Raw genomic sequence first — 27,881 nt, 5'->3', positions numbered from 1 at the left:
ATTTCCTACAGGTCCTTCTATCTATTATCAAATCTCTATGGCACAACCAAAGTATGTTTCATTTTCTTTTGCCGTTTGCGAGCCGAGCCGGTCAGTTGGTTCGCTATAGTGCAACTAGAAAGCCGTGTTTTTCGCACATTACCACAGACTATAAAACCATAGCAAAAGTTCCCGCGAAAAAGGTAATTATTGTGGCAAAGTTATATTTTTATACGTGAAAATAGTCGATTGTTATACAAGGGACTAAAACGACCCATTATATATTGTCTAGGCATAAAGATGCGGCTAAAGTTGCTCCTCGCGCTCTGCCTTGTCTATGCGTCGGCGCAAGCGCAGGACGAGAGCTGCCGGTTAGCAGACGATAACCCGTATCTGCTGTTCGGCACCAAGACTGCCTACACCTTCGCCAACAGGGGCATCCCTGTCAGCAGAGCTCATGATGTACCTGGTAAGTTACTATACTTTTAACCGACTTTTAAAGAAGGAGGTTTCTCAATTCGCTGATTAGACGTCACTGACTTTGCGCCGCCTTCAAACTAACCAGAAGGTAGCACGTAAAATGTTATTTTATGCTTATTAGTTTAGATGACAACACCGAGGTGGTCGATAGGGGACACCACCAACTTCACCAACTGAAAATTTCTTTAGAAGAATGAAAACTCAAACCCAGGATTCGAACGCAGGACGTCGTATTTTGAAACCACATAAGCGAATCATAGGACTAACTAGGCAGTAATCACCTAACATCACATAAACCACAAGCTATCAAATAGAGACTTTTATACGCATCTACGACACACAATCCAATTAGGTAGGTCCAGTTTTGAGAAGGAGGTAAACCGCCGAATCCAACTCGGTTGGACAGCGTTCGGGGAACTCCGCGTCATCTTTTCGTCCAAAATTCCTCAGTGCCTGAAGACGAAAGTGCTAACAGTGCGTGTTGCCAGTGATGACTTACGGATCCGAGACCTGGTCGCTAACTGTGGCCCTCATAAAAAGGCTCAAAGGGGGCTTGGGGTTTCTTTGCGTGATCGAATCAGAAATAAGGAGATCCGCAGAAGAATCAAATTCACTGATACAGCTCAGTGAGTCGCGAAACTGAAGTGGCAATGGGCAGGCCACATAGTTCGAAGAGCCGTTGGACTTTGTGAGATATAACCTCCTCCTTTTTTTGAAGTCGGTTAAAAATATAATAAAAAGATATTTAATTCTTTAATTTTAATAATTTTGACAATAAATGTCAACCATTTATCTGTATCAGAAACACAAAAATGTTAATTTACTATATTAGTAATATTGGCTGTTTTCTGTTTGGTGCATTTATCAAAAAATACAAACGCCAGTTAGCGCACTTCGTTATCTGTGCAAAAATGACAAGCTTGATACGCTTCAAGCTTGTCATTTTTGCACAGATAACGAAGTATGCTAATGTCATCGGAAAACAGACAAAGATGCAAATTCGTTTTCAGAAAGTGTGTTCAAAGTGTGTTCCCTCGCAAATGTGTTATAAGACGTCGTCTCTACGTCTATGACTTACGTGCGCTTTGATAATTACAGTCTCGGATTACTTACTATAGCTCTCGCCTTTGGCTTGAGCTGCAATATCGCCTCGGCTGTGATTATCAACTTATCACTCTTATATAATATGTACTATTACGTAATCAAATCATACTCATAATTAAGAAGATTCGTAATCACATTCGAACCAAAAATATAGCATAGCGACAGTGATTCGAAGAATCTGAGGTCAGAGGTGGCAATAAACGAAATAATAATCTCGGAAATGGAAAAAATGTTTTGGTTTTTTTTAGTTCTTATTTATCCTTCTAGGTACGATTCTCGCTCTCTTTATATTCGTATATATATTATGGGTGTTATTGCAAACATGTACCTAGGTACGTGACCTTGACAGTTAGGTGCCGGATATATACGATAATACAAACTTGAACATCCAATGAATTGAAATAATGGTAATTCACTTTAATTGGTAGTTAAATATATAAATACATGAACGTATATCATAAATGCCGTAATAGCCCAGTGGATATGACATCTGACTCCGATTCCGGAGGGTTCGAATCCGGTCCGGGGCATGCACCTCCAACTTTTCAGTTGTGTGCATTTTATGAAATTAAATATCACGTGTCTCAAACGGTGAAAGAAAATCAGCATGAGAAACCTGCATACTAGAGAATTTTCTGAGTTATCTGCGTGTGTGAAGTATGCGATTGGGCCAGCGTGGTTGCAGGGGCGTATCTACTGCCGTATAATGATACAGGGCCTCTGGGCTATAGGGGCTTACGTTTGAAAGTAAAATTAAAAAAAAACATAATCCACAAAATCACTTAATTTGGCGCTTCCCAAAAAAAAGACCATAAAAAGATGTCTATAGTTTTCACTATCTCTACAATGTCTACAAATGACAAAAAGTAAAAAAGCGTACTCCCAAAAGTTGGAAACATCCTACAATGTTAAATCACTGTTATATATTTTATTTTTATTTTTTATAAAGTACAAGTGTTTTATTATTGAGAATTTAATCGTCATCATCATATAAGTTGGACTGGACGACCGATGGACGTCCACCTCAGGACACAGGCCTTTTGTAGGGACTTCCAAACATCACGATACTGAGCTACCTGCATCCAGCGAATCCCTGCGACTCGCTTGACACTGCGCTTAGTAGTGCAGGGTCGCCATATCAGCACTTTGGGACCCCAACGTCCATCGGACGAACTATGTGCCCCGGCCATTGCCACTTCAGCTTCGCAACTTGTTGAGCTATGTCGGTGACTTTGGTTCTTCTGCGGATCTCCTCATTTCTGATTTTATCACGCAGAGATACTCCTAACATAGCTCGTACAATCGCCCGCTGATTGAGAATTTAGAGAGAGAGAATTTAAGTTAGAACTTTTTACTATTCGCTTGAGCCTCTCAACTAATTTTAAATCATGGCACGCTACGCTACTGCGTGGACTATTAGCCTATCCCCTCTCAATCTGAAAGTTCTCCTTACAGTAGAGAGAATATGTGATATGGAGCTTTGACCAACCCGTTGCTCCATGCGGATGATAATATGTTGACTGTTTGGCGATAATTATTGATATAGATGTTAATAATATTCACCAGGACCGATAACCTAACATGCTCTCAGATCCACGTTGATACTAGATTTAATTTTTACTTGAGTAGGTTTTTTACTTGAGTTTTATTGGTAGACTAGCTGACGCCGCGCGGTTTCACACGCGTGGTTCCCGTTCCCATAGGAATACGGGGATAATATATAGTCTATAGCCTTACTCGATAAATGGGCTACCTAACACTGGAAGAATTTTACGAATCGGACCAGTATTTCCTGAGATTAGCGCGTTCAATCAAACAAACAAACAAACTCTTCAGCTTTATAATATTAGTATAGATAAAAGGTTACTGGTGCACATTTTATACTGTTTTAAAAATAAAACTCAGAGAGCACTTTTCGTACGGCTTCCTTTAATTCAGTATTTTGGGGAGAGAGAAAGAGACGGCTAATGCTTCGTTCGGATACAGATAGACACATAGAAATTCAGTTCGGAAATACTGAACAATTAATACAATGCAACGCGGCTGGCGGCACACTAAGTTATTAGTAATACATGCAATGATGTAAAATACTTACTGTTAGATGTGTTACTAGGTCATGAAGAATGAGGTGTCCAAAAGAGGAAATTTCCGCATCTCAATGTTAGTTGTGGTCAACAACGAACGTTATTTAAACAAATAATTCCTTTAAATCGTCTACAATGTCGATTTGTGTGTTCAGGAAGTGTAAAAACTAAATATACATAAATAAATAATGGAATTAAAGACAGAATTGTGCATGTGTGCGCTGAGTTATATAGCCGGATCACTTTTTGCGGTGATTTTGTAAGGACGTAACCGATTTATAGTACAAAATTATCATTGAATACATGATAAAACTGGGTGAATACCGAGTATACCTCACTACAAGGTACACTTTAACATCGAGTTTTTGTGGTTTACTTCGTATGCATCGCAGTAATCAATATCAGTTATACCGCGATTTTGTAGATACCTCTTGGACGTGTACTAAGCGATTAGGTTCCTCATTTATTATAGACACTGAAAAAGCTACGCTGTAGACATCCCTTAGAAGCGTACTAATAATCACTGCAAAAGTTGTGGAATTTCCTTTCAGCTTCCTTTTTCCCTACTAAAGTACCGGCTTTAATCTCAGCAGTTGCTCTTTGAAAATCATCAATCTTAACAAAAATTATTATCATTACATAGAATAATTCTACTTCCCCCATCTGCCTCTAAGCATCATTGCGTTGAACAGATTTATCAATGACAAAGATTTTTGGAACCCTAGAATACGGTTATTCCTCAATAGCGTGTAAATTGCTGTCTTGTTGTTATGAATTCCTTGTTTTCTTGGTTGCAGGTTGCCAACCCATTGCAATATGGATGCTCAACCGCCATGGCTCGCACAACCCCGAAGCGGACGAGTTTGCAGAGTTGCAGAAACTTGTTATTCTCAAAAACAACGTCATGATTAATTACAGCAATGGCAACTTTAGAAACACAAATGTAAGTTATAAAATTAACATAAGTTAATAGCGGGCCTTGAATTTTCTGACAGTAGCCTATAGCTATCCTTCTCTATCTGTGAAAGTCCTATTTTAAAATTGGTACAGCCCATCAAGAGATTAGCCCGGATAAAGGGACAGACAGGCAAAAATTTAACTAAAGTTAAGTTTGTTTCTAGTTTAGTATCGTTTAAATAACTAGGTACTGTAGGCACCTATTTTGTAAATTCTTTTTTTGTTTGAAAAACGGTTCAGTAATTCTGTGTTAAAATGAAAATAACAAAAATAAAATTAAAGTAAAATAATGCCGTACTGTGGCGCTATCGTTCACTATGCTAGGACACGCACTAAAAACAGGAAAATTAAATAATTTTAATAAAAAAATTTACTTCAAAATCCAAAAACTAAAAAGCGATAAAAAATAACACTGTATGTGCTACCTTTTGGTCACTTTGAAGCAATAAGAAAACTTTCAGACTTTTTTTTTTATTCTTTTACAAGTTTAGCCCTTGACTACAATCTCACCTGATGGTAAGTGGTGATGCAGTCTAAGATGGAAGCGGGCTAACTTGTTAGGAGGAGGATGAAAATCCACACCCCTTTCGGTTTCTACACGGCATCGCACCGGAACGCTAAATCGCTTGGCGGTACATCTTTGCCGGTAGGGTGGTAACTAGCCACGGCCGAAGCCTCCCACCAGCCAGACCTGGACAAATTAAGAAAATCTCAATCTGCCCAGCCGGGGATCGAACCCAGGACCTCCGTCTTGTAAATCCACCGCGCATATCACTGCGCCACGGAGGCCGTAGACTTACTAAAATGAGGTTTTTAGCTATCGACGGCTCTCGGTCCGATATAGTTCGAAGATCCAATCATTATTGAAACTACTAGTGTAAAGTGTAAAGTTCTAAATTGTGTTTTCAGTTCCGGATGTGTAATGCTGACTTGAACCTCCTCGAGAGATGGGAGTGGAACCCTCGGCTGAACATTTCGTTTGCGGGAGACCTCACCAGCGACGGCTATATGTCCACACAACAGCTCGCGCAGGCTTGGAAACAGAGGTTCCCTGGACTGCTGACTGACAATGTGCATGATTATCTGGTAAGAAATTAATTAAAGTCATGTGTAATATGAGACATTACCCGTGATAGCCCAGTGGATATAACCTTTGCCTTCGATATGGAGGGCGTATCGTCGAATTCGGTCAGAGGTTAGTCCTAGTTCGAATCTGTTCCAAGGTATGCTCCTCCAACTCTACGGATAGTGGATTTTAAGAAATTAAATATCATATGTCTCAAACAGTGAAGGAACATTGCGGGGAAACCTGCATACTTTTCTAAATTCTCTACTTGTGTGAAGTCTGCCAATCCGCATTGGGCCAGCGTGGTAGACTAGGCTAACCCTTCTCATTCTGAGAGGAGACTCGTGCTCGAATATAGTTTGTTAATGATGATGATCATGCCTTATTTTGGAAAAGTTATTAGTAATAATAGTATTTAATCTTATATTCTATCGGTTACAGTTCAAATACGTAAACGATCAGCGTTCAAGCAACACATTTAAGGCTTTTACAGAAGGTCTGTTCAGAGCTCAGGCGGACAACATCGATATATCAAAGGAAACTGATGAAAAATTGCTACGGGTATGTCAACTTCTACTATATAGTACTAGTAATAAAAAGTTATAATACGAGTATTTAGTAATGACATGGTACACTTTTTTAAAACAAAAAAAACTGTAATAATGGGATATCCAGGAGAAACACTCCCACTACTGAGAATCGTATTTATTTTCACTTTTAAATCAAAATCAAATCATAATTACTTTTATTTCAAGTTTACAAGCACTTTTGAAACGTCAAGAATTTGTAAAAATTCTACCACCTCACTGGTTCGAAGTGCAGTTCTGCTGAGAAGAGAATCTTTAGACGTTTTTTTTGTAGGTTTGGGTGTACTCTTCTATAATAAGATCCCCAAGACTGTGATGGACCTGCCAATGCATAGCTTTAAGCAATGTGTTAAAAAACATTTACTTAGTCGAGGGTACTACAACATTGATGAGTTCCTTAATGATAGAGATGCTTGGAGGCCGTTGGATCAGCTTCCACCTTCACACAGAAAGTAAAACTATAAGAAATGTAAACAGTAATTGTTATTAATTGTAAATTATAATACTGTATGACTTTTTCAAAAGAGCAACTGTTGAGTTTCTTGCCGGTATCTTCTCAGCAGAACCTGCCTTCCGAACCGGTGGTAGAATCTTTACAAATAGTCAACTGACGTGTCAAAAGTGCTTGTAAACTGAGCCTACTTGAAATAAATGATTTTTGATTTGATTTGATTTAAAAATCATACAGTATTCTAATACAATTATTAACATCATTACAATTTCTTATAGTTTTACTAAAAGTAGTGTGAAGTCTGAAGGTGAAAGCTGATCCAATGGCCTCCAAACGCCATATAGAGAAATCCCTACATAGGTACACAGTACACCACAAAAACATAACCCACGTCATTCAAAAATCAAGTAAAAACGGTTCTAAATTTAGCAAAAGTTTTACCAAACTAAAAGATTCGTAGAAGTCATAGCTAAAAGTTACGAAATTACTAGCAAACAATTTTCATTACAGCCATACAAATACTGTCCCTCCTGGAATGCTGATGTCGAAGAGAATGCAGACACGCTGTCACAACAGCATACTTTTGAGTCCAGTCAGGAATATAAAGATGTAAGTAATATAATAAATAATAATATATAGATAGTAGATATATAGATAAGTAACTAATAAAGAACAAACATAAAGAGTTTCTAAACTAGCTAAGTGTCTTTTGTTTTAAATAATTAAGTCTAGAAAGTTCATTTGCATGTTTAATTTAAAATCATAGGAAAATATGTTTAGTCTGGCTTACTTACAAAGGTGTGATTTTTATAATAATTATAATGTAACTATAATTATTAGGAATAGGTATATTCTTTAAGCGCGGATGCCCGCGACTTTGTATGCGTGAAATTCTGTGTTTCACAAATCCTACGGGAACCATGTATTTTTTGGGACAAAAAGTAGCCTATATGTAGCTCCATAACCTCCTCTATGTTACAGTGTAAGTCCCATTGAAATCTGTTCAGCCATTCCAAAGATTAATCTAAACAAACAGAAAGACTGATAGACAGACATACAAACAAAAAATTTAAATAATCTTTTTAATATAAAATGGAACCGACTTCAAAGACGTATTTCAGTTATTTTCTTGAAAATGAAATGGGAAGAATCTGTAAATAAACTCTTTCAAACAAAAAAAGAATTTTAAAATTGTTTAGTTAAATAAAAACCTAATCCTTTTTTGAACCTTGTTTATGTTTTAGTCTATATTAATATATAAAGCTGAAGAGTTTGTCTGTTTGTTTGATTGAACGCGCTAATCTCAGGAACTACTGCTCCGATTTGAAAGATTATTTCAGTGTTAGATAGTATATTTATCGAGGAAGGTTTTTATACTATATGTTATGCGTATTCCTACGGGAACGGGAATCAAGCGGGTGAAACCGCGCGCCGTTCGCTAGTATCGTATACCTAAATAGCTATAGACACTTGAAAAAGTCAGTTATTTTGAAATGACAAACAGACATTTCAATTTTATTTATAGATATATTTCATTTGTAGATGTTGAACAACATATCGCGGCGCCTCGGCTTCAACTACGACATCGAGAGAGATGTTCTGCACAGCATGTACCAAATGTGTCGCTACAACAAAGCGTGGCAGGTCGCGCAGATCTCGCCTTGGTGTGCGGTAAGTTGGCGCGGGAAGTAGCGAGGGAAGTTGGCAGAGACGTCTTGTGGTCCTCCACTCCTTGTTTTATCGGTTTTGAGCGTGGGTCAAAGCACTATCGCGAGGAGCAGCGGTAGAAGTATAGTGTGGTTGTGGCATTAGGTGTTTGTGTTCTATTGACTAAGTTACAATGAAGGCCGACAATTTACCTGAAGACCTATGTTAATGCAAATGCAAGTATTAACGCATGCATATATGTCATCTGTTCTCTATTTTTAACCGACTTCAAAAAGGAGGAGGTTCTCAATTCGGTCGGTATTTTTTTTTTTTTTTTTTTTTTTTTATGTATGTACACCGATTACTCAAAGACGCCTGGACCGATTTCAAAAATTCTTTTTTTGTTTGAAACGGTATAGTCCCCATTTGGTCCCATTGCCATCATGTCAAGATCTGATGATGGAAACCTGGAGAAATTGAGGGGAACTTTCAAAAATTATATGGGTGTCTAGTATGTTCGTAAACTTTTCCATTTAGTACTTTTAAGCACTACACTTTCATGAAGGTTTAAAATCGATCTGATGATGGAGCCATAAAACAGACGAGGGAACTCCTCGGCGATTTACAGCAGTTACCTTGTGTTTGGGCTTGATTAATTTTTATTAATGAGAACTTTCCACATAGGTAGGTTGTGACTGTCATTTAAGGGTTTGGTGATGAAGACCAAGGACAATTAAGGGAACTCCTTAACAGTTTACAGTAACTACCTTGTGTTTGGCCTTGATTAATTCGTATTGCTGAGCACTTTCTACCTGGATGAGTTGTGTCTGTTATTAGGGGTCTGATGATGAAGACCAAGGTCAATTATGGGAACCCCTTAACGGTTTACGGTAGCTACCTTGTGCTTGGGCTTGATTAATTTGTATTGCTGAGAATTTTGTACCAAGATGGGTTGTGACTGTCATTTAGGGGTCTGATATATTCGTTTGAGATGAAATTTTACACTAAAAATGGAAAAATAATAAAAATTTTAATAAAAAAAATACAACCGACTTCAAAACCTAAAAACGTACCCACTAAACTAAAAAGTGAAAAATAACATCATAATATGTTCTACCTGCTGATCAGTATGAAGGCGGTGCTTAGCCGGTGTTGTCTTAATTTAAGCCATTTCTCACAAGCCACAAGAAACAATACTGTCTGCAAAATCTAAATCTATAAGATATTCTCACATGGCTTGAATTAATACATCACCGGCTTAGCACCGCCTTCATACTGATCAGCAGGTAGAACATATTATGATGTTATTTTTCACTTTTTAGTTTAGTGGGTACGTTTTTAGGTTTTGAAGTCGGTTGTATTTTTTTTATTAAAATTTTTATTATCACACTTAAGATACGATTGGATGATGATTAGATGGATGGAGAAATCAGGCCTAGAACTTTCAGGCTTTTGCCACGTGCTGTTATTATAACAGGAGATTAGGAAGGAAAGCAGTCTCTACTAAACAAAAAGGTTTAGAATGCTTATGTCTTTACGACTACATAGTTTAAAGACATAGGTACTGTTTCTGTTGTTTTACCTCTAAATACACAATATTTTGAAGGCAAATAAGAGGGTCAATAATGAAAGATTCAAAATATTTAGTAGGGTCCATAGATTGTGAATTTAAGAAAAAAGAATTTCTTTCTACTACATTAATATCAGGAGTGGGATAAATGTTTCTCTACAAAGTTTTTTTTTAATTTCAGGTTTTCACAAAAAACGATCTCAAGCGTCTGGAATATTTGGAAGACTTGCAAACGTACTACAAATACGGCTACGGGTCGCCGAAGAATCAGGAAATCGGCTGCACCGGCGTTAAAGACATGATGACATTCTTCAACACACACGTTGATAATGGTTAGTAACGTTTATGTTTGTTATTACTTATTTACTTCATTTTCCGACTACTTGGAGGAGATCGGGAATATTGGTCATATTTATGGAAAATCATCATCATCATCATCATCATCATCATACTCGTCCACTAAGGACAGAGGTCTTTTGTAGGGACTTCCAAACATCACGATCCTGAGCCATCTGCATCCATGCATGCATACGTCAGTCCACCTGGTGGGGGGTCGAACAACACTGCGCTTTCTGGTGCGGGGTCGCCATTCAAGCACCTTGGGACCTAAACGTCCATCGGCTTTTCGAACTTTACGCCCCACCCATTGCCACTTTAGCTTCGCGATGAATCATTTCTGACTCAGCCTTCTATGTATTCATGACAAATAATTAAAAAAAAAAAAAATACATTACATTACGAAGATATATTAGATGGCTGCACACGTAAATCCTATGTAGGTACACTTTGTCACTATGGAGGTTCATCTTTAATGATTGTTTGCTGAAGGCCAGGTTCAGAAGAGAAGCGTAAGAAAAAAATATATCTTGGTCACCTTAAGGATTTTTTCCATTCAAATTAGTTTTAGATAATTAGGTGGTGTATCTACCATTTTGAATGTTATGTTATATTAATAAGTGTATGTTGACATTTATCTTTATGTTATTATCTTTTAATTTGAAAGTATTTAGTATTTTTTTTTGTAATTATAACCGGGACTCAGCTGAAAATCAGTGCCGGGGTTTTTTGCTATGAACGGCTAATGCTAGGTAAACCCTTTCTGTCTGGTGTCACAAACAAGCTTACATTATTATCTAAGGTAGGATTAGGTGTCCCAATGCGTATTTGTGACACTAAAAATGAATAAACATATTGTCATTCTTTCTTTTTATTTGCGTTTTATCCATTAATTACGGGTCACCCTGTATGTTATTTCAGAGAAGCCCCAACAGCCGCGCGCCATCGTCCACTTCACCGAGGCGCCCATGCTGCTGCTCACGCTGCAAGCGCTGGGCGCGCGCCGCGACGCTGCTCCACTCACCGCCGCCGGCTACCACACCGCGCCCGCGCAGAGCCGCAAGTGGAGCGCCTCAGCCATGGCGCCCTACAACGCCAACCTCGCCGCCGTGCTGTACAAGTAACTATGTCTTATGCCCTCCCTATCACGACCCTCTGTATGTACTCTGGATGTACTCCAGCGTTCATCAAAAGGACAGGAAAAGCTCTAGGAAAGAACATAACCTGAGCTTAACACTTACCACACCGCGCCCGCGCAGAGCCGCAAGTGGAGCTCCTCAGCCATGGCGCCCTACAACGCCAACCTCGCCGCCGTGCTGTACAAGTAACTATGTCTTAAGACCTCCCTGTTACGACCCTCTGTATGACTCCAGCGGTCATCAAAAGGACAGGAAAAGCTCTAGGAAAGAAGATAACTAAGTTTAACACTTGCGTAGCGCCGCATGAGCCGCAAGTGGAGCTCCTCAGCCATGGCGCCCTACAACGCCAACCTCGCCGCCGTGCTATACGAGTAACTATGTCTTATGACCTCCCTGTTACGACCTGTATGACTCCAGCGGTCATCAAAAGGACAGGAAAAGGTCTTCTTCTTCTGTCGCTGCGCTCTTGACACAGCGGTCGTGGTCTTTAGGACGTGTTGGAGGCAGATGTAATACGCCTCACGAGCATTCGCCACTTCTCCCTTTGTGTAGTGAGTCGCGTACATTCATGCAAGGGACCGTCTACAGCAGATTTAATCTGGTCGGTCCATCGCATGGGTGACCTTCCGCGTGGCCTAGTTCCCTCCACCGTCATTCCCTCGCCTGGAGACATGTCCAAAAAATGAAGAATGCGACTGTGTACTAATGACGAGAGACGTTGTTTTATGAGTTCTTGGAGTATAGACACGTTAGTGCGGAACTCAGTCCAGGAGATTTCCAGCATTCGTCTCCAACACCACATCTCCAGAGCATTTATCTTTTTTTTCTCGACTTGTCGCAAAGTCCATGTCTCTGCTGCGTATAAGAAAAGGGGGAAAACAAGAGTTTTTACGAGCGAGCGGAAAAGGTCTAGGAAAGAAGATAACCTAAGTTTAACACTTGCGTAGCGCCGCATGAGCCGCAAGTGGAGCTTTTCAGCCATGGCGCCCTATACAAGTAACTAGGTCTTCTTTAAAAATCGTCTGACCTCTTTGTGACAATTCTTTGTGTGAATCCAGCGGGCACCAATAGGGCCTACGCACAACGGCCAACATTAACGGCCAAGTGCGGAAAAGGTCTGGGAAAGAAGATAAGCTAAGTTTAACTCATGCTATTGCTGCAATCATATGACCTAGATCGGTCTGTGAAATCATGAGCTTTTCTTTCTCTCGAGAATTTCTCAGTAAAAAATTTCAACCTGGAGTTAGGAAGTGGGAGGTATAACACCCCGTGCTTGAAGAGTTCGCACATCTTAATAGTGATCATTACAAATCAAACATCCTGAACCCTCCAGTCCAGTGCGCCCAAGTGGCAGTAGTCGATTCTCTTTCTACAATCGCTAACGCTTCGAAAACTAGAAAAATGTATGGGAACGATAGATCTTGATCACGTGACCTGTCGATAGCAAATGTCATTACCATACATCTTTCTAGTTTTTGAAGCGTTAGCGATCGTAGAAAGAGAATCGACATGCCACTTAACTAGGGGGGCTGAGATCTGTAATCTTAAAATCTTAAAAGGAGAGAGGCCTGGCCTTGTAGTGCCATTAAAATAGGTTAATAATAACGGTAATTAATATAATAATGACCAAATAATGACTATAAACAATAATTTATATCTACTAGTATTTTAGAGAGATACAAACTTTGTATAGTGTTTTTCAGATAGGATCGGTACGGTGACAGTTCGTTTCACTATTGAATGTTTGCCGCGATTAGGCTTGCCAGGTGACCGGCTTTAGCCGGACATGTTTGGCTTTTTGCGGTCGCGACCGGCCAAATACTTGTTCGGCCTGTCCGGCTTTTGTCAGGCTTTTTGTCAGAGTGGCGATTCTCGTTAACTTAATAAACATTTCAAATTCGTAAACGAGTTTTTTTATTATAAATATTATGTCCATCACGTACCTATAAATACTTTTTTCAACAGCCCAGCTGTAAAAACATGTCAATGTCAATGTCATAAAAAATTGGCAATAAAAAAAATATGTCCGGCTTTTAGGGCAAAATGTCCGGTCTTATATAGTGCGAAGTCCGGCCTTTGCATTTTATGGCCTGGCAACCCTAGCCGCGATTCACGATAATAATACGTATTATGAACGTCACGGCAACTGTCACCGTACCCATGCTATCTGAAAACCATTTTAAGCGGCAATCTCTGGTTCACACACATTTTGGAACATTCTGTTACCACTAGCCACTAACTAATAATTTACTTGTACTTTAATAGGTGCACACCGAATAGCAACTTCCAGATCAACGACCCGTACCAAGTACTGTTCTTAGAGAACGAAAGACCCCTTTACTTGGAAGAATGCAGAGATGGACTTTGCAATTGGACTTTTGTAAAGAACCGCTTCGGACTTATCGCCGATAACTGCAACCTTGACTTCTGCAATGGAGGCGCTACTAAAATCAACGGTATTCTCAGTTTTAGTTTAGCTTTAGTAATTTTGACCCAAGTATTTAATTAGAGTATTTTATTTTGTTACAATCGTTGCAATATTATAAGTTTAGTAACGTAATAAAATTACAAAGCGGGGAGGTTATAAATGTATTTGAATATGCAATTTGGAAAAGGGCACAACATATCAGATATTCTGTACATACATCTCACAAATATAAAATATTTAATAACATATTTAGATTAATTAACAAAAAAGTAATTTTCCAATGCTAATTAATTATCACCAAAATGTAAGTAACACAATAGTTACTTTTTAACCGACTTCCAAAAAGGAGGAGGTTCTACGTTCGGCTGTATGTATGTTTTTTTTTTTTTTTTTTTTAGAAATTATAGATACACTGGTTTGGAAAATAATTCTTTTTTTTTTTCAATTCCTCGACATTTTAAATTTTGAGACATGTGCCCTTTTCGAAATTGCATATTTATTTCATTATGATACATATTAATAATAATGATTAAGCATCATTAAGATATGATTTTGAAGGGAAAGATTCTCAATTCGAGTTGCATGCAATGATATTAAATAATGTGATGAATGAAATAAAATGAGCCGCTCAAAACAGGAAATTTCCACATCTCAATGTTAGTTGTGGTCAACAACGAACGTTATTTAAACAAAAAATTATAAATATCGTCTACAATGTCGAGTTGTGTGTTCAGGAAGTGTAAAACTATATACACATAAATAAATAATGGAATTAAAGACAAAATTGTGCATGTGTGCGCTCAGTTGTATTCGGGTCGCTTTTTGCAGTGGTTTTGTTGGGACGTAACCGATCTATAGTATAAAATTATCATTGAGTGTATATTTCTTTTTGTTTGTTACTTCATAGCTTCGTCATTTATTAACTGTTGCAGAGCCGGTTGGGCGGCGAGGCATCGAGATTGCGAGTGGTGCTCAAAAAAACAACAGCTGATGACTAACTTGCTATAATCCATATTAGCTTTTTAGGGGGCCGGATCGGAAATTGGACGGGCATAGACATAAAGTAGAATAATACAGGCATAGATCACAGACCTCCTTGACAGGCCGTACAGACTACTTTAGTATTTTAGTCGAGTACGAACAATTTTCAATACTAAAATAGTACGAACTAGGCATTGGGACACATAGTGTTTACATTTAAAAGTTATGTAGAAGCATAGATAGTAATTTTTCAAACATTAACCTATTTTCAAAATTATTGTTAGTCTGAAAGAGTAGGTAGATACACTTTCAGATTGGTCCCATTTCATTTTCATGAAAATCGGTTTAGTCATTTTGTGTTAAAATAAAAAAAAAAACTGAAATAAGTCTTTGAAGTCGGTACCTACCATTTTTATGTTAAAAATATTATTATGTATCATCACTGCAAAGACAAACAGTTGGCATAACCTTACAACAGCGCAGTTCAACAATCTTGAAAGCCAGTTCGAAGTTACTTCGTCCATTCGATCATGACCTGTCAGAAATGCAATCTCTGAGCGGCCGGACATCACCAAAGAATTTGTTTGACTTTCATTATGTTTTTATATTTAATATTATTATCATAAATATATTGTTGTTGTTGTGTTAGCACTAAATTGTGTTTTAAATAAATCCAATTCAGAAACCTATCAGTGCTTTTCATTCTTAAGCTGATTTAAAGTTAGGCCATTAAAATTTTGACGGCCTCCGTGGCGCAGTGGTATTCGCGGTGAATTTACACAACGAAGGTCCTGGATTCGAACCTAGTCCAGGTCTGCTTGGTAGGAGGCTTCGGCCGTGGCTAGCTACCACCCTACCGACAAATACGTACCGCCCAGCGATTCAGCGTTCCGTTACTATGTTGTGTAGAAATCGAAAGGGGTGTGAATTTTCATCCTCCTACCAAGTTAGCCCACTTCCATCTTAGATTGCATCATCACTTACCATCAGGTGAGATTGTAGAGAAGGGCTAACTTGTAAAGAATAAAAAAAATAGGCTATTAATAAAGATTAATGATGACTTTAAATTAAACCACATAGTAAAATGCAATTACACAATGGTTTTATTCGTTTATTATATAAAAAAATAACAATATAATATTATTTTATTTACAAGATTCGCAATATTATATCATTCGTAGGATATACATAGTACGTACCTATAGGTTGTACTATACATTGATACTATAACATTTGCTTTAGCAAAGTGTGATGATACAGATTGTCCACATTAAGGTACATCTCTAACAATATTTGATTATTTTTTTTTTTTGCCATTGACCTCTTATAATAAAAGGACGCACAATCATGTATAAAATTTCACTTAAAAACTGGCCAATTTTGCTTTAACAGTTTTAGAATTATTGGTAAAGAAAATTATACATAAAGACCTTTAAATTTAGTTCAATATTCAATAAAACCCCAAATTCAGAGCAAATTCAACCTTAAGAATTGAGTATAAGGTTGAATTTGTAAATGCGACTACTTGAATTGAGTGAAAAGAAGTTGTGCTTGGCACTCAGGACGTTTTTTGATCGCTGATTGACTGATTGTGCATCCACTTTTTAATAGGAGATCGATGATTTTTGCTCAATAATTTGTTTAATTGATTTCAAAGATAGGGGAAGCTTGTAAGTTTATAAATGTACAAATGTAATAATTTTTTAAACTTATTGAACTACGCCTCTGCAAATAGTCCATTTCAAAGTTATATTTGACCTTGCATTTGTCTGAGGATGCAATCTTACTTTTTAGAAACCATTTAAACCTCTTTTACCGCGATGGCAGCTGAGGGACAAGGGTTATTCCAACCCCACTAACTTGTATTTAACTTTACATTAACCCCTTGACATCTTATCATCATCGACAACCCATTTTCGGCTCACTGTTGAGCCTCACCTCTCAGAATGAGAGGGGTTAGGCCAATAGTCCACCACGCTGGCCCAATGCGGATTGGCAGACTTCACACACGCAGAGAATTAAGATAATTCTCTGTTAAGCAGGTTTCCTCACGATGTTTTTCCTTCACCGTTTGAGACATGTGATATTTAATTTCTAAAAATGCACACAACTGAAAAGTTGGAGGTGTATGCCCCGTACCGGATTTGAACCTACGCCCTCCAAATCGAAGGCAGAGGTAATATCCACTAGGCTATCACGGCTGGACATCTAAAAAATAAAATTACGTCCTTTGACAAATGCAAGCCAAACCCAAAAAATGTAACATTTGAATGGACTAAAAAAAATGGGACTAAATTGACTATCAGTACAAAATTCATCTATTTTTAACAATATTGTTTTTGTCAACTTAACTATAGTCTGGCAAGTTCGTTTATAATAACTCCCATGATATGCGGGCGACGGGTGGAAAGACTGCGCGGATGTGAAATCGTGCGTGCAGGGAAGCGACTTGTGTCAGTCGTGGGTTTTTCATTCATCGCTACACGCCCCCCGCCCCGCGCGCATAATCGGGAGTGTTACGAACAAAGTTGACAAGCTATAAATATTAGATTCTTATAATATGGACATTGTCAGTTTGATACTTCACAATTTACAAATTCAGTTCTTGGTTATATTTAATTATGGCATAGATATTAATGTACATAATTGTGTATACAATACAATACAATACCTATAAATAAATTAAATACATGGTAAAATAAACATATATAAGTTACAGAATTTTAGATTTGAAATTATACTAAAGCTTGCTACATGCATTACAATAACATGTTTAATCTCGGACCACAGAATGAAGAATGAGCCAGAATGAGTCTTTACAAGCAGCGTGCCGGTGAAACCCATAAAAAACAAGCGTCTCCTTAACATCCGAATATACAAACTATTTTCTTTCATCTTATTTCTTTAGTTTTTGTGAACAACTTTTAAAGCATTTAAAACATAAGACGCCATTGTTCTTGAATAATATTAAAAAATTACGCTTCGTGTCATACTGACTCGAGAGTATATTCGTTTTTGAATTTTGTATTTGGAACGGCTACGACACTGTCGTGTTCCATGCGCTCTTTCTGCCTATTATTCTTTAATCTGTGTCTCGGACATGGAATTATAAGAGAATTTTATTACTCCCGCAACTCCCTGCGTAAAATTCTGTTTTTTTACAAATTCCGCGGGAACCATAGATTCATTACTTTAGAGACAAGTGTATTCTGTTTTAAGGTCCTATTTATCCTATACCAAATTTTATCCAAATCGGTTCAATAGTTTAGTTTAGTTAAATTTTTTTGAAATAAATCAATTCCAATTGTTTTATAAATTAAAATGGTTTAAAATAATTGAGAAACTATTAAAACTTGGCTGAATAATAGTTAACAAGTTTTTTTAATTCATTAATTACTAAACAATAATTTACTTACTACATATTCGTTTAACATTCCCACCTTTAGATAGGCAATTAATTTTTTATAATCATTAATTTTTATACATTCTACATTTCAACAATTAAATGATGCAAGTACTTTTATGGTGTACTAATAAAGCATATTAAAATTTTACCAATAATTCATGCAAGCTGCATTGCCACTCAATTTTTTAAATTGCTAACATAACTGAAATAAATTATGGACTACTAAATTCAAAGAAACATATCTGCTTTATAACAACACACAGACACCTAAAGACGTCATGTTGAAAATATAACTACATAATATGTGTCAGTGTTGCCAGTTTTCTTTTGCCAAGTCAGGATTTAGAACTATTTGATTGAAAAAAGCGGGATTGTTTCGTCGAAAGCGGTTTAGAAAATGGTAAAGTCGGTTTACTGACGATAGTTGAACGTGATGAAGTCATACATATATTTTTTTAAGAGATGAATACGTGAAAATTTCAATATTTAAATTTTTTTTGACAATACGAGCCAAAACACTATAAGACCGAGAGAAGCAAAAAAATTGGACACGTGTGACATTTATTCCTCTATAGTGACATCAAGTATCATCGTGACGTCACTTAAGCTTATTTAATTTTCGAGTTATACTAAAATTTGGAAATTAAAAGCAATATTGTGGTTGCTACAAATTGCTCCTTACATTTCCTAGAAGTTAGTACCATCGAAACAAACTGGCAAATATACAGTAGATTTCAAAATTTTAGTGAAATCTTTGATGTAGTTTTACTATAGCTCTCATCACGAGGGGTATATTAATATTTCTGAAATGCGAATGTATCAATTTAGTCCAATGACGTTAAATACTGTTAGATGTGTTACTAGGTCATGAAAAATGAGGTGCTCAAAAGAGGAAACTTCCACATCTCAATGTTAGTTGTGGTCAACAACGAACGTTATTTAAACAAATAATACCTAAATATCGTCTAAAATGTCGAATTGTGTGTTCAGGAAATGTAAAAACTATATATATATACATAAATAAATAATGGAATTAAAGACAAAATTATGGATGTGTGCGCTCAGTTTTGTAGCCTATTTTGCGGTGATTTTGTAGGGACGTAACCGATCTATAGTGTAAAATTATCATTGATTTAGTCACAAAGCAAATTTGCAAGTATGCCAAAAAACATGTGTAAATAAAAAAAAAACATACCAAATTCCAATTTTTTCTAATTCGCCACATTTTAGCAGTTTGCAGTAAAAATCACGAGCCACAACAAACTTGCACGAGGCAACACAATTTGATAACCTACCTAACCACTACGATCACGTATCGGTGACACTGCTGGAACTGATGTTCCTAGTCCGTTTCCCACTGCCACTGACCGATTTGTTCTTGTGCCTTTTCCTTTCACTGTCCTCTTCACTGACACTGTTGTGCCTCAACTTCGGACTCATCATTGTGTCAGAACTGACCGAGTCCCTTTGAGACTTCTTCCGTTGCCTCTTCGGTGCGTTCTCTCCTATCAACATTTCGTTGAACTGTCGTTGTCTTGCCTCCCAATAATGGTTCTGTCGTTGCACTAAATCTGGGTATTTGGCCTCGAAGGATGTGTCAGGTGGTAGGAGGAGTTCCCAACCGGTTTTGGGGTTGTATTTAGCTACAGAACGCAGTATTTCCAGTACTTCTTGTGGTGGTAAGCGGACTGCTGCGGCTATCTTCCGTCGGTCAACGTATGAATGTTGCGTGAACAGGTATAGCTGAAACAATAACACTGATATTATAAAGGCGAAAAGGAGATGGTCCAAAATTGTACGGAGCCCAGAATCAGTCATTGTACACTAGCGGAAATAAAAGATTTTTTTTTTTAAATTATTTTTGATTATAGAAATCTACGAATTCATTTTAATTCTTTCGAAAGAATATTCATTCTCTCCCAAGAAATGCAACACTAATATGGGTAACAATGGCGGATTGATGACGTTTTCAATGCAGTAGTCGATTTGACGTTTGCTGTCAATTGTCATGTCATAGTTGCTATATGGGCGCCATCTTGATAGAACTCAAAAACTTGGGTTTTAATTTTATTTATTTCTTTTTATCTAGTTAGATTTATACATGAAAATGAGTTACACTTCTTTAGATTTCAATACAATCCTTGTATTTTTTAAATTTTAATGATACGGGGTAAAAGAGTGGACCTGAAATAGACCATCTCATTTGTGTGTATGTTAGTGTGTGAGTATGTTTGTTCCTCCAGCCACGCTGCGGCTACTGAAGCGATTTGGCTGAGGGATGAAAATAGATTTTACTCTGGTTAACACAAAGACGACGATCCCGAAAACTCGATGGTTCTCGCGGTATTTGGGAAAAACTGAATTCCACGCAGAGAATTCGCGGACGTCCACGTTTATTTTAATAAACTATTTTTGATGTTGTCACTTGTGATCAGAACATCTGTCTACGAAAATGAGGATTGTATTTTATAAGGGATCCATTAATAACATAAGGCGTTTTTGTTGAATTGATTTTGGTGACTTCCCACTCCTATTCACACGAAACATTTTTTTAATTTTGCATCATTACTTTGACTTAATAACTAGCGGATGCCCGTGATAAAAAGTAGCCTATATGATGCTCAATAACCTCGTCTATCCTCCAACGACCGTGATAGTGGATATGACCTCTGCCTCCGATTATGTAAGGCGTAGGTTCGAATTCGGTCCGATGCATGCACCTCCAACTTTTCAGTTGTGTGCATTTTAAGAAATTAAATATCACGTGACTCAAACGGTGAAGGAAAACATCGTGAGGAAACCTGCATTACCAGAAAATTTTCTTAATTCTCTGCGTGTGTGAAGTCTGCCAAACCGCATTGGGCCAGCGTGGTGGACTAATGGCCTAACCCCTCTCATTCTGAGAGGAGACTCGAGCTAAGCAGTGAGCCGAATATGGGTTGATGATGATGATGATGATCCTCCAATGAAAGTCCCATTAACATTCGATCAGCCGTAGCCACTGCGACAACACTCACCACATGGTCCCTGGCAGCGCACATGAGTCTCGGCGGCGCGGGCGAGTCCCTCGTGTACAGCTCCTGTGAGCGCGGCGCCCACAGCCCGCGCACGCAGCACGCCGCGGCGCCCAGCGCGGTGAGCAGCGCGTACTCGCTCACTGGGCGCTGCTCGCACCGTATCCACTGCGACAACACTCACCACATGGTCCCTGGCGGCGCACATGAGTCTCGGCGGCGCGGGCGAGTCCCTCGTGTACAGCTCCTGTGAGCGCGGCGCCCACAGCCCGCGCACGCAGCACGCCGCGGCGCCCAGCGCGGTGAGCAGCGCGTACTCGCTCACTGGGCGCTGCTCGCACCGTACAGTGCTACGTAGCTCGTTGAAGGTCATCAGTTTCGCTAAAATACATTATTATGTAGTACTTTAATATGTGGATTTTGAATAAAACTAAACTAGAAATAATGGCAATGAAATTTTCAAACAAAGTAAAAAATCAAAAAAAGGGTGTGTAAGACAAAAACTCAAATGGAAGTTTCCAGAAGGTCCCAGCCTAAAGAAAACATCTACTCAATTGTTATACTCAAAAAGTCAATAATCAAGCGCAAAATAGGGCTGAATGGGTCAATCAATGTCTAAGCCAAATTTCTATGATAGCTAGTGGTCGGCAATGTCTTTCTCTGGTTAGAAATGTCATGGCGCGCAATCTAATCTTGCCCAGCACCAGGGCATTACCACAACGTCACTTTACTTGCTAACGAGTCATTAAAGAAACACGAATCGTACAGCGTGCAGCGTGCTGTATATATTATAATTGAACTGAATTACAGGTAAACATTAACAGTAATATGGTTCTCGAAAAACAAACTAAATTGCGATCGAACTACTGGAAGGCGCCATCTAGTATTGATCGTGTCAAACTGCAAACATTATAGAAGTTGTAATACTGGTTTAAACACCTAAGCTTGCGAATTTAATACGCAAACCGTGGAAGGAAGGAAGGGAGGACGCCTTGCCGATCGCAGTTTGCTGTGTTTACGCCAATTCGTAGTTTTGTGTACAAACCCTAAGTAAACTTACCATTAATCAACAATTCCTTGATCTGGTCCTGCAATGATGACCTCTTCGCTGGCGCCATCTCCGCCTCGTCAGCGGAGGGCGGCACTAGAGCGCGCACGTACTCTGCCGACTTCAGCGTCAGAGCTGAGCCATCTGACGAGTTAGCGCTGAATAGTTTTAGGCGTTCCAACTGTAGGAGAGAAATTATATTTTCACAAACACATTGTACAAGTGCACAAGCTAGTACAATTTTAGCTGCTACAGTTACTCAGACTAGACAGATAGACTCGGGCAAGTAAATTTAACCAAAATCAATGATAATTTTTACTATAGATCGGTTACATCCCTGCAAAATCACTGCAAAAAGTGATCCGAATAATAGGCTATTCACTGAGCGCACACACAAGAACTGTTTTGTCTTTAATTCCATTATATATTTATGTATATATAGTTTTTACACTTCCTGAACACACAACTCGACATTGTAGACGATATTTAGGTTTTATTTGTTTAAATAACGTACTTTGTTGACCACAACTGACATTGAGATGTGGAAATTTCCTCTTCTGAGCGCCTCATTTTACATGACCTGGTAACACATTTAACATCATTGACCAAAAAACAATTATTGTCTGTGCAGGTAATATACAAAAATATGTAAGACGCGTGTTCCGTGATTTCCTCACACAGAAATAACTGAAAATAGCGAAAGTTTCAAGAAATACTTGTCGAAATAATTGCTGGAATCTGTTGAAATTCCTGCAAATTGTCAATCAACAATTGCTTCAAATAATTTCGTATAAGCGCATTTTAAACTGTCCCTTTACTGTGTAAACTTATCTAGCGACACTTATCTAAGAACAACTGTTGCTACTTGAATATTTGAGTATAGATAAAAAGACAAATAAGAAATCAGATTTATAGATAATAATTGTTGTAGTATTTTTAATATGTCGATCTCCAAATTCTTGCTGCAATAAACTGCAATTTCAGATAAAAATCAAAATGGCAATGGGTGGATATAAACAGCTTCCATACGTAAGGCTTTTTTAACCTTAAATAAAATAATTCCATACTCACATCAGCATGATCAGTGTCCGAATGCTTCCAGAGAGCGTCATACCACGGCTCGTTCGCGATACGCTGACTGACTGACTCGTAGGACTTCTCACGGGCTTTCTTGGCCACGTCGGTTTCTACGCGCTCGAATTTTACTGTGACCTGTACAAATTGCCTTTAGCTGATTATCCTAGTTGGCCTTAGTGTTTTTCTCGCTCACTAGTCGAGTTTCGTAAGTAAATCAATAGAGATCTCTTCCTAAAAATATCTGGCCATTTAACTGAGACTTGTTAGTTTTACCTAAATGATTATTTTTATTATTAGCAGCACAAAGCAATTGCTTCTTTAAGACTACGAGTCAGCAATAGCTGACAAAGTTTCAGCCTTCATAAAACAAGGTAATTGCAGGCGAAAAAGATACATAAAATGATATAATACCTGCTGAGCTTCAGGTTCCTTTTCCTCATCATCAGAGTTTTCAGTTTTGCTTTTGTCCGCCTTTCTTTTGTCTTGTTTATCAAAGTATGAATAAGACGGTCTCAGCTGCAATATACCTGAGAATTCAACAATATTTCATACTAAGAACAGTAGGCCCCTAATAATAATCAGCCCATTATAATTGTAAGTATTACTGTTCCACATGATGATAATGGGATTTAAGTTGAAAAAGAAAAAGTATCAAAATACTTAGACCTGGCTCACAAGATTACCACCATATGGAATGTTGGATCAACTATTATTGTTCTGATAGTCGTTTCAGTCAGTGTTCTTATAAAAGTTTATATGAAAAGCTTTGACCAATGCCTTAAGAAGCTTTCACTTAACTGCTGGATTAAGGGTCAGATACAGAAGGCAGTGATTCTTCAGACGGCACGTAGAGTGAGGAGGTTCCTCACTCTGGAGCCTGGGCTCTCAAACGTCATGCAGTGAGAGGGTTGATTTTTTTTTTTATATATTTTAACTAGCGGACGCCCGCGACTTCGTCCGCGTGAAACTCGATGTAAACTTTCAACTACCCCTACCCAACTCTACCCCTACCCTACCCCTACCCTACCCTACCCTACCCTACCCCTACCCTACCCTACCCCTACCCTACCCCTACTCTACCCCTACCCTACCCCTACCCTACCACTACCTTTTCCTGAATTTTTTGCTATAAACCTCACGGAGCCCGAGACCTTTCCAACAAATGCAAAACCATGGAAATCGGTTCGTGCGTTCTGGAGTTATAGTGTCAGGAAGGAAAACCCGACTTATTTTTATATAGTAGAAGATAGAGTTTTGTTTAGTTATATTTTGAATTATAAAAAAATGGACAAATAAATAAATGAGAGAAAGTAATAATCAGACTGATAACTAATATGATGATAACACAAACCTTGTATAGGAGTACAATGAAGCTCCTTGTCTTGTAATATAGCAACGGCATAGTGCTGTGACTCCACACAGGGGGAACTGCTCTCATAAACAATCTTGTCCATAATTCCATCTCTGAAGTATTGAGACCTCTCCCGTTCTTTATCTTTCATGTATCGAGATTCCTGAAAGATACAAATAAGATTTTTTTTTTGTTCTATTGATCTTGTGCAATCAGTCGATAGACTATGAGCAGGAGTTGTAGGGAGATTTGGCGGTTAGAAGCAACTTTCCCCAGTGGGAGAAGCTCCATATATATGTATGTCATGGCTTTCAATCAAGAATTTGCCGTCTTTTCAAGCGTCGAATCGCCTGTGGTATCGTTAATTGGACAACCAAATGATTCGGATGATTTCTGAGTCTATCTTTGTATTTGTTGTTAGTGGATTTTATTTCTGCTTTTACTGTTGACATTAGTAAGTATTTGTGAACTTCTCGTATTCGTAGAAACTACGGCGCATTCAACACTTGTTTCAGTAATAACAAATAAGATTAAGATCTATCGATCTACAAATTACAGTTCTATTAACCCCCAATGCAAAAAGAAGGGTGTTATAAGTATTACATGTTTGTTTATCTGTGACACCAAAGCTCCCGACTGGCTGAAGGGCTTTAATTTATTTTTTTGTATTAAAGGTGGTTTATGTGCAAGTGTTCTTATACATGTTTGGTGAAAATCGGTTGAAAGTGAAAGTCAGAAAGAATAAATAAATTAAGTCTGCAAATATAATCAAGTGGAGTCTCAAATAAAAGCACACTGAAAGGGAATATTAATGACTTGATTGAGAGTGTAATTAATAATTTCATGACTTTCAAGGGTTTTTAAAAATTTTAAATTTTATGATATCAGTCACATAGTTCTATAACAGCATTGTATAGTATGCGCGTTATCATCTGAGTCGTCCGGTCATAAAAGTCAAAAAAGATAGGAATGTGCAGCGCGCCTACCTGCGCACCCTAATTATCGATAAACGGCTACCTGCGCACGTGCTAATGATGAGTCAATAATGATTTGGACGATTCTGATTGGTCGGTTTCTAATGTAATTGCATTGCGTATTTTTTTTGCTATAAATGTGTTTACTGCAATTAAATAAATACATTCATGTGTTACTCGTTGCGCACTATGGATACTTTATTTTCTAACGTTGATCTGAAGAAATTACATGGCGATATTAGCCCTCAAGCTCGAACACTGATTCACAACGTATTCCTGTTTCTCAATGAATTGAAAAGTGATCCGAATAAAGTGGCTTCTCTAAATTTCAACAAACCACGTGAAATGGCCGCATTTGTTTGTGGTGTGAGCAGAGCGACAGTGGACCGAATCAAGACGGAAGTATCACAATCAGGCAGTACCTGTATACCAAGAACAAATTTTAAGAAACCACAAACCGTCACTAATATTGACGATTTTGATAAAAGTGTGTTGAAGCGAACTGTAGCTTCATTTTATGAGAATGGAGAATTTTTTTAATTTTGTGAACAAGATACGATAATAAACTTTACTTATCGATAATATGTCTTTCATTGTTACACCCTTCACTAGACGGCTCCATAAGACCCATAAGTGCAAGCGAGATAGATATAGAGAAATGATTTATGGCCCTAAGACTCAGTTGTTAACGCGCGTACTATAGTAGTAGATGGTTAAAAAGAACTTAGAAAAAATCTCTAATGCAAGAGAGAAAACCACTGTACTTGCACGAAAAGATAAAAATTGTCTATTAATCCAAACCAATCCTCAAACATTGTGTAGTGATTTGACAAACATCATTACATATTGAAATGGTCATGAAATGTATAATTTCTCTATACTTATACTATAGAAGTAAGTTTCTTTTTAAAGAATATTTGCCATATTCCCCTCCAACTCGTTGGAAAAGACTGCATGTAGTGGGTACGACTATGGACCAACGGGGCGGGGATCGAACCACCACCCCTTGGTAATGAGTCCAACCACTCTCACCGTTGAGCTATTGAGGCTCTTATCTCTGGATCTAATAGACCAATTTTGAAAATTCTATTATTAATAGAAAGCCACGTTATTTATGAGTACATAGGCTATATTTTATTCCCGTATTCTCACGGGAACAGGAACTACGGGGGGTGAAACCGCGAGGCGTCGGTTAGTGTATAATATTATTAATGATACCTGAGGTCCATCTGTATTGAGAGCTATTTGTTCTCCCTTGGAGGGGCAGTATTTATCGCTGTAGGTGTCTAGACCTATTTCCATCCGTACAATATGGTTCTTTGGTTTTATAGACGCATTGGTCACTTTAACGTCTTTCCAGTCCCTATTAGCCGGTCTTACCGGATACTGGTAAATGTACAAATGTTCCGCCAACGCTTGAGATAAGAATACGGGAATCTGTGCATAAAAACAACATTTTTAACACAAAAATTGTTCATATTTCACATATAAACATAACCTCATTTTCTCAGGCACGTTAGAACTTATAAGCATATTAAATCATAGCCTGTACCTCTTGTACAACTGGATCTTCTTCTTCCATATTATGTGAATTAGATTTTTACGAAGTTACCTGAACATTGCATAAAACTGGACTAATAAAAATTAAAATACATTTAACACAAAAATGATTAATGATTATGACAGCCGAGTGGGCAGAAACGATCATAAACTAGTAGAGGAAAGTAATTTAAATATGTCAGACGGCCACAGAAAATAATAGACAGTTATCCGCTATTGCTCGGAGGATTCATTTGATAAAATTGATAAATCAAGTTGCCAGTTTAATGTGCGTAAGTGGCTTCGTTCCACTTAAGGATCATAAGTCCTAACGATCGCACTTACGACCTGTATTTTCCCCTTGGAGCATTGCAATAATAAATGTAACTGAAATGGATTATAAGAACATAACATCTTTCGCACACTCCAGCTAGCATTATCGTTTGATGGTAAGATATACAAAGTTAATAAGAAAAAACGTGTGCGTTTCCGACGCTTGATAGAAGTAATAAGATAAAACTTGCTGTCGTATGCGTGAGAGATAGGAAAACTAGACTTCCTTTAAGAAGTTATCACTTCAAAATCGACGGTCTCCGTTGCACAGTGGTATGCGCAGAGGATTTACAGAACGGAGATCCTAGGTTCGATCCCTAGCGGGCCAAT

The 27,881-nt window shown here is 38.0% G+C and overlaps 2 protein-coding genes across 2 annotated transcripts; one reads left to right on the top strand and one right to left on the bottom strand.

Moving 5' to 3' along the window:
- The first annotated feature begins 54 nt into the window (after positions 1-54).
- LOC112053761 (multiple inositol polyphosphate phosphatase 1-like) lies at positions 55-15,479 on the top strand. The gene is made up of 11 exons (XM_052884245.1): positions 55-182; positions 272-448; positions 4,445-4,590; positions 5,514-5,690; positions 6,112-6,231; positions 7,219-7,317; positions 8,251-8,379; positions 10,107-10,257; positions 11,183-11,381; positions 13,666-13,856; positions 14,761-15,479. Exons 2-11 carry the CDS (start codon positions 280-282, stop codon positions 14,817-14,819), a joined length of 1,440 nt encoding a protein of 479 aa, XP_052740205.1. The 5' UTR covers positions 55-182; positions 272-279; the 3' UTR covers positions 14,820-15,479.
- A 410-nt stretch (positions 15,480-15,889) lies between these two features.
- Positions 15,890-27,391, bottom strand: LOC112053758 (DNA-directed RNA polymerase III subunit RPC5). Its single transcript, XM_024093302.2, has 8 exons — positions 27,232-27,391; positions 26,898-27,116; positions 24,706-24,868; positions 23,766-23,881; positions 23,349-23,489; positions 22,290-22,458; positions 21,414-21,610; positions 15,890-19,958 (listed from the first exon to the last, which is right to left on the bottom strand). The coding sequence occupies exons 1-8, from the start codon at positions 27,259-27,261 to the stop codon at positions 19,524-19,526; spliced, it is 1,470 nt and encodes a 489-aa protein (XP_023949070.2). The 5' UTR covers positions 27,262-27,391; the 3' UTR covers positions 15,890-19,523.
- Between the last annotated feature and the right edge of the window lie 490 nt (positions 27,392-27,881).

This window comes from Bicyclus anynana, chromosome 11 (genome assembly GCF_947172395.1).
Source record: "Bicyclus anynana chromosome 11, ilBicAnyn1.1, whole genome shotgun sequence".
NCBI lineage: Eukaryota > Metazoa > Arthropoda > Insecta > Lepidoptera > Nymphalidae > Bicyclus > Bicyclus anynana.
This window is presented reverse-complemented; position numbering and strand designations above follow the sequence as displayed.